Source organism: Pseudochaenichthys georgianus, chromosome 4, assembly GCF_902827115.2.
Source record: "Pseudochaenichthys georgianus chromosome 4, fPseGeo1.2, whole genome shotgun sequence".
Taxonomy (NCBI): Eukaryota; Metazoa; Chordata; class Actinopteri; order Perciformes; family Channichthyidae; genus Pseudochaenichthys; species Pseudochaenichthys georgianus.
Window position 1 is genome coordinate 16,907,169 of NC_047506.1, and position 14,138 is coordinate 16,921,306.

The 14,138-nt window shown below is 39.5% G+C and overlaps 1 protein-coding gene across 12 annotated transcripts in view; it reads right to left on the minus strand.

Annotated features, from left to right (window-relative positions):
* Window positions 1–14,138, minus strand: part of ptprsa (protein tyrosine phosphatase receptor type Sa) — a 262,747-nt gene that overhangs the window by 124,655 nt on the left and 123,954 nt on the right. For all 12 annotated transcript variants that reach the window (XM_071202900.1, XM_071202899.1, XM_071202896.1 and 9 more), the window contains one exon: window positions 6,850–7,076. In XM_071202900.1, coding sequence (XP_071059001.1) covers window positions 6,850–6,946 — 97 coding nt within the window. In that variant the 5' untranslated portion in view covers window positions 6,947–7,076. The remainder of the gene's footprint in view (window positions 1–6,849; window positions 7,077–14,138) is intronic.

Sequence of the window (14,138 nt, forward strand, 5' to 3'; positions counted from 1 at the left end):
AAACCAAGCCTTTACTCTAAAGCTCTCCTGCTTTGTCTCTCATCTGGAGGTTTTCTCACGCAATCACTGACAACAAAGACTGCTGTAAAAAACTTGAACCGGGCGAGAAAAATAATAATAATTCCTTACATTTATTATAGCGCTTTTCCAGTGCTCAAAGCGCTTTACAGATACACATTACAGTTTTTTTTTTTGTTTTTTTTTAGAGAGAAAGGAGTGAGAAAAAAGGTTGGTCAGTCTGTCACCAATTTCTGATGGACATTTGTGATAAAGATGGATAATGTAGAGGTATAAACATATGCCAACTTAGAAGATGAACAACAGGGCTAGCCATACAGTCCACAATGTGGTATCTTTTATGTGATCCTCTATCGTATAAACCTCCTTTTGTAAGAGGGCAGTCCATTTATGTATCAGCTAATATAGCACTACCTATGGACATGTGTAGCATCTACAAACCTAAAAAAAGAGCAGTACACCTTACTTGTATAAGTGCAGCTGTAATACTGTGGTTGTGCTGATTTCCTGATACTGCTTAAATGCATGATTAAAATTAGCTTTAAAAATAATAAAGTCAAGATTTTAAAAATAATGTACTGTCTACATTAATCTCAGCTGTAGCCATATTGCACAGGGCCTGTTTGAGTCAGGATTCCTTACCTTGGCTTAGTAAGGGTAAGGGTTAATGAAACAGTTGCTTTTCCAATTAAAATATGAGGAAGAAAGGCTAATTGGGACTTGCTCTTGGGGCATCTGGGGTGCCATGCAGTTGTGGAAGCAGTCATAAAGCGCGTTTGTGCCGCCTGGACTGTACAGGCAGTTCCCACTGAAAATTGTCCATCTTGTAACATCAAAACATTTCCTAAAATTATATTTCCTTGCAGCAATTTAATAAAAAGGCAGGATTATTGTTGCCTGTTGAAATATAATTCAACTTTATTGAAGAAATTACATTTTATTCCTACGAGTCAAAAGGCCCCATTTTCAATTATCATCACATCATCACAAGACAATTCTCAAAGAGATTGATTTCCACAGCCAAGACATTCAATTATGTCACACCGCTTGAAAATGATTTCAACTTGTTTTGAGAAAACAGAGATTGAGGGGCTCAGTGGTACATGCAATGAGTAAAGATGTGACGTTTTCGTGCAAACCATTCCCCATTGCATCATGCAGTGGGCCATCTGTGTCGACTTCACTCCAACCAAACTCGCAGGACTCAGGCTTCTCAGTCCATGAGGGACTTGTGGCAGGATGTGGTAACCCAGTATAAAATAAGTTCTGCACTGTTTGTACCCAGAGGTGAAAAACGTTGCCGAGCCACACTGCTGTCACAGCGAAGCTGCATTTCTAAAAAGAGTGGCAAACTTGTAATATGCACAAATTGGTCCCATTGAAACCTTTGTTGAAGGCTAAATAAAAAAGTAATACACACTAAATATCCTTCCGCCAACTGGAAATAAATAGGCTCAATTCCTCAGTGAGAGGGAAGGTAAATTAAACCTAAGTGCGTTTCTGATTTCAAATCACAGAGCACACTCTGAGGAGGTGGAATTGGAACAATTGTGTGTCATTTAGAGACTAACGTGAGGCAATTGACACTTGTTGGCTCGTTAAATGAAGAGGGCAGCTCCGATTGCTTAAATTGTTATAGGTCAGAAAACAAAGGACAAGAATAAATAAAATAGAGATCAGACACTCTTCTTGCTCAATGCTAAGAATAAAATAAACAAAGACAAAAACTGAATTTTTTCCTGCATTCTCCAAACCAAGTGAAGTAAGGACACCTGTGTAGTCTGAGAAAAGAGGTATGAGAAATTATCGGACCAACTGCCCGGCATTGAATCTCTTTCTTTGGTGGCCTTAAAAAACCTTTGAAGATATGAATTGTTCTTCAAAGCATTGAAGGCATTACAATTTTGAAAGCCACCTTGGTGATGTGTTGAATACCTCTATGTTGAAGAAAAAAACTGAGGGATAGTGCCTTCACGCACTTCAATCACTCCTATTGTTCTGTCAAACTGAGTTCATATAACATCGCTCAAACTACTCAAGCATGTTACTGAAAAGAAACTGAGAAAGAGCGAAGATGGCAAAGAAAAGAGATATAATTAAGTACCACAAATGCTGCGGCTGCACATTTGGAGGACAACTATTTGATCCATTCTGCTGACCAAAACGTTGCTTTTAGAGGTACATTTAATAAAATAACTTACAATGCCAATTTTTTCCTGATACGATCGCCATACCATCTATCTTTTGGAACCAATTTGAGTGTATGGTGTCCTAGTATCTCTTTGTATTGAGTCATATGGACTGCAGCTGCCCTGTTATCGAGGGTTTTGTAAATTCTTGTAAATGTTTAAAATGGTAAATGCTCACACCTGGAACTATTTTATTCAATTACAACATATACTGTTGATTTTAATGGCAAATTATCAGCCAAACTTGTATGTCTTTCCAAAGCACGATTAACAAGAAGGAAAGTTGTTTTCTTGCACTCCTCTAAATTGTTTCCCTCTGCCATCTGTAAGTTTACAGCTCTGAGAATTCAACAACAATTCTCAGAAAGTATACATTGCCAACAGGCTACTTGAGGCAGGGATTCTACCTGTAACTTAATTAAAAATGAACTTGTTTTCTTCTAATTTGAGAGAAAAACTGTATAGAGATAGCATGGGGCCAAGCACGCAACAGCAGGATGCTCGTAAAATTGAATTTTACAGAATTAACTTGACAGTGTTGGCTCAAATATAATTTGAATGGAAAAGATAAGGAGCGAGGGAGGGAGAAGGAAAGACGGAGAGAAATGGAGAAAAACAAGGAGAGAGAAACACAGACACAGAGACGTAGGCAACAAGAACAAGAAAATAACGGCTTTTCATACTTTTTTTCAATTGGCAACTTCAAAGGAATATAAATAATTGAACACCCTCGCCCCATCGCTGTGAGTTCTGGCCAATTACTATTAGGAGTAGTTTGCCAAGAATCCTTCTGTTGAGGAGGACTCAAAAAGGCCAAAAGAAATCAGAAGTCAGAGGTGAGGAGGAGGAGGAGGTGACAGGCACAAAATAATGCTGACAAATCACTTTTGTCAACAAACAGTTATTGTCAAATAGAACCACTTAACAAAAACAAAAAAAGAAGCAAAATATGGAAAAGTTAAACTCAAAAATGTAAGTGAGCAAAAAATGAAGGCTTATTAAAACATCAGGCATGGGCAGGGGAACGAGAGTGGACTTTCCTCCATTTACACCCATCCTTTTTACACGCAGTGAACTGTGCGTGTGTGCAAGTCTGTGCCCCAAAGCTCTTAAATAAAAATAAATTATATTAAAAAATGGTATTCATACATCTAATAACTTGAGTAATGATCTACACTTTAAAATATTTACCAATACTTTTTAATCAGCTTCCCTAAACACGTCAGAAACACAAAAACAGTGTTTGAAGTCTAAAATGAAACAGATCTTTTCAGAGCTGTATTTTATTCAGTTATTTTAAACACTTTATAATAATAATAATAATAATAATAATAATAATAATAATAATAATAATAATAATAATATTACTTTCTGTGTTATTGGGTCTTTGTTTTGATCCGTGTGTCCCCATTTAATCGTGACTAAAAAACACCCTGGGTTGTGATTTTGCACATTCTATAAATGGGATGAAAATGAAAGCTATTTGGTCCAATGACAGTACATTTCTCTGATAATGATTTATTCAAAAACAAAGAATACGTGTTTGCTCGTAAATTCCATGGCCCAAAAAAAAAGATGGATGCACACATATGTTGATAGCTTGCTGGTTTGTTCCTTATCTTTATTGTTTATTTAAATGACTGTTATGTATGGACTCTTACATGACAGGCCAATAAGCTAAAAGGTCCTAACAAACAATACAAAAAGATATTAATATTACATGTTACTACATTTACTTTAGATTTTTCACATAAAATGAATGCACGACACTGCCATCTAGTTTAATAGCTCTGCTACAACTAACATTATCATCCTGCTCAATCTGCTATAGACACCTATGAAAAAAGCTCAGGAGACACCCCACACATTAGTGTTACGCGCCAGCACACACATGCTATGCAAACATGCAGACAAATATAAGCATACACACTTAAACAGGGAGCCAAGCATTATTACGGGTGGGGTGGCAGGATTTATTGGCTATCTTTCTTTCTCTTTTGATTAAAAATGTCTCCTTCTCACTGTGATTTATGAGTTTAAATGGAAGGGATGGAAGGCAGAGAGAGAGAGAGAGAGAGAGAGATAGAGAGAGAGAGAGAGAGAGAGAGGGTGAGAGAAGGAGATGACATCATGCTTTCAGCTGCGTGCGTGCGTGCGCGTACGAAAGACAATCAGATGGAGCAAAATGAAGTAGTCTTTTTGAGTGTGTGCATATATTTCCAGACATAATTGTAGGGCTATGCTGTATGGCCCCAAAAAAAGAAGAAGCGGAAAATTAGAAAACAAAAACATGTGTGAACATGAGTAAGATACAGAGACACAGAGTGGGAGAGCTCCACAAAAGCAGCGATCATATCCACTGGCAGGACAGACAAAGACTGGCAGATACTGACTGATGGGGAGGGAGCCCTGCTGTTGTGTATTTGTTAGTGTTTGTGTGTGTGAGAGAGAGAGAGAGAGAGAGAGAGAGAGAGAGAGAAGTATTGCTAATCTCCACAAAAGATGAAGCAGACTGCACTTAATGTTATTTAAACCAGGGTGAGCAAACAGAGGCTGTGAGTAAGTTGGAGAAGACGAAAAAAACCTGCGTCCTTCCACGGTGGCAAATTAACTGAGAATTAGAAGATAAAAAAAACACACGTCTTTCTAGTCAACATGTTGAGAGAAGGAGCTTTTGCACATCGGCTTTCATCTTACCCTGAAAATGAGTGTGTGACCCTGATGTGAGAGGCATAAAAGGCAAAGAGGAAGAAGACAAAGACATCTGTTTGACATCTGTCTGAGTGCAATTTCAGATGTTTTCAGCCAGCTGAGCCGAAAGACACTTGAATTATGCTACAAGACACTCAAACCACCGTCCAATCAAGAGCAGACAGCTCTGTTGCAACATGAGAACAATCAAGTCCCCCCTCATGCTATCTTGAACCATCTAGAACAAACTCACTGAATTTGTGGATTTCAGACAAATGAAAAGACAGAGAGAGGAAACAAGGACAAAAAAAGCGATTTCTCTCACAAATGTCCTAAGAAAGGCAGATAATCAGGCAGGGCTCATTTTCCGGCAGATTGTTCATCTCTTCCTCTGTATTTCTTTGGAATATCTTTCTATGGGCTGTACCAAAGAGTTGAACCTCTAAAGTGTCATTCATAACTTTGAAATTCAATTTCCGAATTGACCTTTAAATGACGTGCTGATTGAATATTTCATTTTTGCATTTTTATTTAATCTGTTTAAATCTGGTATCTCTGCATATTTGCTTACGCTACACTAATTAGATTACAACGATTGACCATTGCATTTTACAACAATTGTTTGAAAATCTGTAAGTAAATGACCCAAGATTTAATATAGTTTTCCTTTCATGTTACATCTCTATATCTGCTTATCTTGTGAAAGGTCAAAACATATTTTTTTATATGGCTGTTTTCCTTTCAATTGCACATCCGTGAAGAGAAAGGAGTAGAGAAGGGTAATGACTTCCAGCAAGTACTGCCGCTCAGTAAGAACACATTTGTAAGGGGGATTTACCAGGTGAACCACTGGTGCACTGTTTATTATGATATTTTATATTTGCTTTAATCTTGTTTTTTGTATCTTTTTGCCTTAAATATTGTTATACTGAGAGAGAGACACACACACAGTGGGGTAAAGAAAAATAACTTTCGATAGGCACATACAAAGCCATATATCGTTTTACATGTTGCATAAACATGTCGCTGACACACTTCAACACACAGGCTCTAACTGATCTACAGCAGACAATTCAGGACGTCATACATACATATGTCATCCCACTTACCCAGGCACACAGGATTTACAAACAATGAAACCTAGAGGAGACACTCGCCATCACCCTTGTTCCGTTTCTCTACAGCGCCTCCTCTTTGTTTTGTCTCCTTAATGCTGCTCTAAGCCTATCTTAACGGGGAAATGGTGCAGAACAAATCCTAAGCAGGAGTTGACGGGTGGGATAAGAGCTACTGATGTTGCACTGGTATTAACATGGGGAGATATGGAGGACCATTTAAAAACATGGCAAATATTTTTGAGACACCTGTGATTTAAAAGAAATGCCAAATTGGGGTTGATTAGTACCACATAAATATTAGCTTATAATCTCATGTGCAGTCTTTTTAAAAGTGAATGTGTCGCTCAATAATTTCATGTCCTTGTTTTCAGCCATTGAGCAAAATCATAGAGGCCCTACATGCTCACTCATCCCAAGTGCAATACAAATACTAAATCAGATGTGAGATTGGCATTTAGGATTATAAGTCAAAAGAAGATCTGAGCTTGTGGTGAAGTTCTTATTTTCTTTGGCTGAGGCATACAGTAGGATGACATCCTATAAAAAACATGCCTGTTGAAGATGAAAACAGCTTTTCCGAGATGAGATACTATTTCAGATAGTAATCGAATACAAGCCTTTACATGCTGACCTAAAGCAAACTCGAAAGGACAGTAACATAAAGCAGCAAGAAAAATGTTCACTAATGTCTTGTTTACTCGCCGTATTTGCCACCTTCCATATTCTGTTTATAACCAGTGTATCAGATATGTACAAAAGACATCTATATGGCTACATAGGAAAGCCGAGAGGTTATCATTAGTAGTATGGTTACTCAGTGTCCTGGTACTTACATGAGGCGTGGGAGCCGGTGAGCAGCAGTGATAGCAGCAGAGTGGTGACAGGCAGCAGGAGTGGCAAGGAGAGGCGAGGGGCACCGCTTGTGGCCATCTTGGCTCCAGTAGGGAAAGGGGGGGGGGCAGCGAGGGGTAGGGTGAGACTGATCTTTGACCTGGCTGGAGAGCCGAGGCCCCGACTGCGCAGGGAAGGTTGGGGTCTTCACGCAGGACGGTTTGGCACTCTGTAAAAAACAGGAGGAGAGGATAAACATTAGACCCAAATGAAATGTACATTATTTTACCCAAGAAAGGTTAGTTAACGTTTATACTGTTTTTTTTTTAACACCAATATATTTGATCATAATTCTAAAACAAAGACATACATACAGTAATACATTTGAATCACAAATCAGCAACATGACGTATCATTTACATAGTGTGCCAGGAAGGTACTGCAATACAATCATTTGATTGTCCCAATGGGAAAAAATGGTGCATACTGTATTGCTATTGAGCATCTTGCAGTGAAACTGTGAAGGTTCTGCCCTCATTCACATGACATGTGTCTTTTGATAAAAACAGACTATAGGCAATTCTGCTGCGTATTTCCACAACATCTCACTGCTGCTGACGACACATAAATGGAAGGAGGGTAATGGGTGTTGGAGGCAAAATCCTCTTTCACACAACCTGTTCAAGGTGGGACAGTTGCGCCGTTATTTCACCTTACTGGGGGGACAGAGTTGCGCAGAAGTGAAGGTAGTGACAGAACTAACATATGCATTCAAGATTAATAATGGAATTTCTTCATGGAAGTATTGCGGGATCGCTCTGTGAAAAGGGCTCACATACCCCACACCCTGTAATCGCTCAATCTCTCAACCAGGGCCCTTTGAAACTCCTAGGTTAGCAGGGGAGTCTATGTTTTCTACAGTTTTTTTTATTTCTTAATCACAGGATCTTGACATTATTTGCTTATCTCTTTGCCCTTGTAATTGAACAGGCACCCAATGATATTCCAGGCAGCGTCTCTTTGTTTTAGTCAAATTGCCATTAATCCCCCAAGCTAAACAGAAAGACTGGGTACGCCTTCCACCTAACACACGTGTACGCCACTTTTCTCTCATTTATATGGCTGGTGCAGCACAAAGCCACCACCAAGAGGTTCCATATGCTTTAATTAAAAGATGTCAATGAAGAGACAAAGAAAGAGAGAAGTAAGCGAGATCCATGTCATGAATTTAATGAGTTTGTCGACCACTTGACAAAAGCGTGTCAGCAATCAATCTTTAAACGGTTCCTTCTTAGAGGACCCAGATGACAGGTCCCAGGTTAGGGGCCCTATGGCGGCATTTGATCTGCTTTAGTGTCCTTGTGCAAGACACTGAACTCCTCTCAGTTACAGTGATGCTGCTACTCTGCTGAGCCCACACGAGTGGTGAGGGTGACTCTCTAGAAGGGAGATTAATTACCTGCACACACGGTGGTGAATAGGCTACTACTGTGCAAACTGTGCAGAGAGTACACGGTCAACAACTGTGTGGGTATATCTCAACAAAAAGACAAAAAAATCACCTTAATCAAAACAATGAGTGGCTTTATCAATCAAGTCAAGAAGCTTTTAAAGTGTAAAGTTACATATATTTAGCTGCTCAACAGAGCCACATTTGTGACTGTGGCGTTGTGTGAGAGGTGGACCACCACAGCTAATTGCAGTGTAACCAAGCACCTCAGACAGCAGGCATATACAAGCGTCCCACCCTTCACAGCAACAGCACCAGTCTCTTTAACGGGCAAAATGGAACAGACAGACACATGCAGCAGCAGGCGCACTTAAAATAAAACCACAAAGCCATGCAGCCATGCAGCAAAACCCACCCACACATACACTCTAAATCTACAATTTTTTTCCCACAAAATACAAATAGAGAAATTCAAGAACACGTGACACGCGCGCACTTACAAGAACACAAAGGGACGGATCAACAATAGGTCGTTCATGCCAGAAGAGAGTGGGAGTATTTCAGTAGCTCAGCTCTTCTTTCAACACAATATTATAGACACACGACCAACATGTGTGTCCTTTCCCTTCTTTTTCCTGGCAGGTAATGTCATTGGTGGAAACTGAGGGAAATACAGAAACATGAATAGCGAGACTGGGGGAGTATCAAATTATCTAGGAGACCTCTGAATGATGCCCCTTTTGTTTTCCGACGGTAAACATTGGTGGAGGTAGAGGGAGTCTTGCCATGCCTGTAGGGAATTATTCTATCTACGTTCACAAAGTGCCTAGGTTATGATTTATGACCATACCCTTAGGGCATGGTTTTCTATCTCCTCCTCTGGTTGCTATACAAACTCCACAACACAATTACAACAGCTATTGATGTTGAACGGCCTCCCAAAACATAACCCAAGGCCAAGTGTGGGCTCCAGGTTAACAATAGGCACTGTTCAAACAGCTCAATGATTCCTTTTCTGAACTGTAAATGAAAAAATAAGAACAGGCCAGATGAAGAAGTGTAGAATGAAAGGTACACGTATGTTTCATTATTCCCTGAGGGATAATATCTTATATTTCTATTTTAAATAACAACAAATGCAATTTTAAACAGAGATGCCAATATGTTGCTAAAGCAGTGCTTCACTCAAAATAAAAATATGATATCGAAAACACAACATACTTTCCTGTCATTAATACCCCAATTGGAAAACCTGTCAAATGTTGCTTAAAGCATGCATTACTTTTTCTCTAGAAATGGGCCGAGGAAAGATAGAGTATTTAGAATTCTGGCCTTGCTCGCAGAGAGGCCGATCGATTGATAAACCATTTACCTCAGCTGCTTCCACAGTAAAGGCTATGGCCATGAGGAAACTGCTAATGGTAATGTTTTGCGAATTCAATGTGACAAAATGACTAGCACTGCAGCAATTCACTAATTTATTCTGGAAATCTAGTAAATTACATTAACTTACATGCATCTCAAATGGGAAGCTAATGTCATAATTATTAACAAGACAGAATTATCGCTAGCCTTTCTGACATTACGTGGAATTAAAAGTATTTCACCTTTTTTTGTAACAGTTTTAAGCATTTTTCTTCTGAATGGAATGAAATTGGTGCTACTCATATTTTGTTTTAGACTAACAACCCAGACAAAGTCTATCCATTAAATTCCAGGTGATTCCCATTGATGGCCAATGAATATATATTGAAGCTCGAACTTCCTTTTAATATCTGGCAATCACTCCAGGTATTAAACAGTCACTAGGCTTCAGTAATTACATCCAAAATGGCAACACAATTTCAAAAGAGTGGTAGCAGTCACTGGCTATCAGGGACTCTCACTTTGACATGGTCAAGCTTTAAATTCAGCTCATTTCCCCATGCAATATTGAAACTAATGCATTTGATTACTGAGATTGAGAATGGCAGTGAAGGGAATGGGAGATGGGAATAAGCGCCACAAGCATGAAATGAGAGAAGGACCAAGAGATATAAAAGTGTGCACATCTACACACAAGCCACAATGGGACAAGAACAAATAAAAAGAAAGAGTGCATTTTAAAAATGGAAGGAAGAAGCAGGTAAGTATATACATCCATTTTCCTCAAAGAGAGGAGACTAGTAGTGACTTTAAGACGCAAAGCAATTTCCATCAACTCCTACACACTTCACTATAAGAAACAGCCCCTCCCCCATCCACCCACACTTACATACACACACTGCAAAGATGTTAAGTTGTATATTCAAGGAGAAAAACAACAACTTATCACCTGAGGGACCACATTAATAATCCCTTTCATGAGGTGAACAGTAAGCACACTTCGCAAAGGCGTGCACATAATACACACACGGACACACAAAACACCCTCTAGTTTGGTTGAGCTTGATGATAAAAACGGCGTGTCTGATGTCTAAAACTTCAAAAAGAATAATATATCCTGTTTGTTGAGCCCCCCAAAAGTTGGACTTTCTGCTTTATGTTTTCATGCATTGTTTGGTTACAAGAGTTTATGGACAACATCTACATATTGATTCCTTGAAGCAGCCTGTTCGGGATGTTGATAATTCCCCAGGAATGCCTATATTATAATGTGGAAGTCATGGCAAATATGTCCATAAATGGCAATACAAAGATTATGAGTATTCTTTCAGAAAAATCCACATTTCCAACACATTAGTTCCTCGATACCAAAACGACTCTTGAAAACATCCGATTGGGTGATGCTGGTAGCTCAGTGATGCCCACCCTTGAGGCATAAATACGTGGCATTCATTAGACATGTAATTTTCTTCGAGGAATGATGGTAAAAAACTGAATATTTTGTGCATGACCATGTAGTTAATGTCTAGTTGCTGTTTAATTGCATCATGTTTCAGGCCAGCAACACTTGCTCCACTCCCTACATCTCTGAGTGCTGCAGTTCTTCTGATACCAAAGGTGTGCTAACTGGATAGCATCATGGTCAGAACATGGATGTAAGTATGAACGACTATTCTAGGAAAACAAAATATTCTTCAGAGGAAATATTGTGTGGATTTTGAAATGCAAAAAAATCCACACTAATGCCATGAAATCACTCTTAATGTATTTTGTAAAACAAAGGGAATGAGGTAGCTAATTGTCATGTTAAGCTGATTGTCATGATAATAAGCTAGTTCAAGACAATGTCATTGCTATGCTGTTTTCTGGTGAAGGATGATGGAAAAATACTTATTTTAAAAGCGAATATTGCCTTTTTCATGGCCCTCTCTAAACTCTGCTATCTGCTGTCTGCTGTTTATGTTCGGCCTTCAACTGATGAAGTTTTTATGCGCCAACCCCGAGTAACAGGCTTTTACCTCAGCCAGTGTACTGCCTTTTATTGATTCAAACCCTACAGAAGACCAACAACACACAGATATATGATGCATAACCTTTTAGTGTTTCAGAGTGTCTCCATATGTGATGTGTTATTCGTATGAGTTCTATGTTTACATTAGTGTCGTTGCTTCTTTATTTCAGCCTCTTTGAACAATTGTGTCCATGTGTTTCTGTTCATAAATATGTATATAGTTCTATTATGTGTAGCGGTTTTTATTTGCATGTGATACCATGTTTTATTTAATTTATATGTGTGCATTTGGCATTCCAACGATTAATAATTTAGAGTAAACTTATGTATAGGGATGTCCCGATCACCTTTTTTTGCTCCCGATCCGATTCCGATCATTTGATTTTGACAATCTGCCGATAACGATTTTTCCCGATCCGATCTTTATGCAATGCATTAAGAGAAAAAAAAGGTAACAGATAACGGCTGGTCATCCAACGCGATGAATTCAGCTATCTTGGCTGTTATTGTGTTGGCCTTTTCACTGTTCTGGGGCAGTTTCTCTTTCCTTTTAAATGTCTCGGTTGTTTCAGTGCCGTTACCTGAGTGGCCGCTGTGTACTCGCCGTGTTGTTGTTGGTGTTTGTTTCTCAGGTAGCGTATTAGATTGGTCGTGTTGAACGTAGCTCTGTTCTTTCCACCACGCGGAACCTCTGCCTTGCAAACATTGCATCTGGCTGTTACACTGCCTTCACTTTCAATTTTATAATACTTCCAAACTCCTGACATTTTCTCTGTCCCGACTCCCGAGTCACCAGCTGAACGTAGCCTCTCGTTAGCTTATTGCTACTATTAGACACTGCGCCCTGCCCACTCTGTTGCCAGATTTCAGAGAAATAAGCAACCAGGTCTATGAAAACAAGCCCAAAGAAAGCAACACATACATGATGTTGTGTAATTTTAAATCAAAACTATGTCCTCAGGATGACTTTAAGACGTGAACATGGTCATTTTTGTTTTGTAACATTAAATAAAAAAAATAAAATGTATAACATTTTTTTTTTTTAAATCCCGATCCCCGATTTTTTTTTAAATCACGTGATCGGCTCCGATCCCTGATCACGTGATCGGATCGGGACATCTCTACTTATGTATGTGTGTACATGGTGTGTCTGTGAGAAGCAGAGATGTATCTAGACACAAAGAAGGCACACAAAAACACAGCCCAACCTCAGTCATAAAACAAGTCTCCAGGAACCATCTGTTTTTCACCATGCTGAAACCCTAACAGTATTGATTCCATGTGTCATTGCTAAGGTTTCCCTCACTCTCTCTATCCCAACCTCTCTTTCTCTCACTCATTGCACCCTTTTAGCTTTCTGTATCAGAATACTGGCTACATCTTGGAGAAAAATGCACTATGAGAGATACAAAAGGGGAAACCATACCCTGTCCTGTGGTGCCTTAAAGCTATGTATATTTTGAGAAACATATGGGCAGTATTTGATAAAGGCTGTGTGTCTGTAGGAAAGTGTGTTTGGTTTCTAAATATATCCTCCTGATCAAACTAGTCGTCCTTCAAATCCTCCATCTCTGTTTTCTTTTTCGCCATCCAACCCCCTCCCTTCCCCTTCCTCATTTCCTCTCTCTCCTTCCCTTCCCCCCTCGAACTCATGCATACTAAACTATGCTTGCATTGCAGATGTTTGGTAGGGAATCACATGAATTTGCATGGAACTGCAGGACTATTATGTAAATGCTCCAGTGTGTATATACCTCCTTGCTTTACTCTTTCGTTGCCATCCACTTCTTCCATGTCAGAGGAATTTAAAACAAGGCACACCTGTCACCCTGTGTATGGGAAACCCCAGTGGAATTTACAGGGGAGCTTACGGGAGGTAAACATATTCATACGTGTTGCAAGATAGTGTCTGTAATATTAACAGCGGTAAATGCAACTGGTAGTTAGGTCTGCATCGATCAGAGTCTAACAAATGTGACTATTTCCTTGAAGTTGCATATTTGACATATTTGGTACAGAAATCAGATCCCAGGGACAGGATGGATCTAATTGAGAGTCTCCATTCTCACGCCTTTGGAAGACAAGTATCCAAGGACAACCAAATCAAACAACTGATAATTTGAGCGTTTGTTCCCAGAGAATAAACTTCAGAGCATATTAAATAAGAAATGTATTTCCAGTTAGGCAACGCATGAGCAACCATTTTTTGCCTGAAGTGGAGGTTGTTTGCATAGGTAGGCGCCGCCGTGACCTCATTAAGAGATTGCAGAACGCCCTGCCCTAGCAACCTCTCCTTGGAGTAGCTTTCCCATGGGCCTTTGCCCTCAACTGTTCCCAACCTCCCAGGCCCAGAAATGGTGCTTGACACCTCAGAGACACCGTGTGTCGGCCATCTGCTATACCCCTGGGAGTACCATAACCTTTCTCAGGGATTTTATGAGCCTTTCAAGTTCCTGTTTGTATTT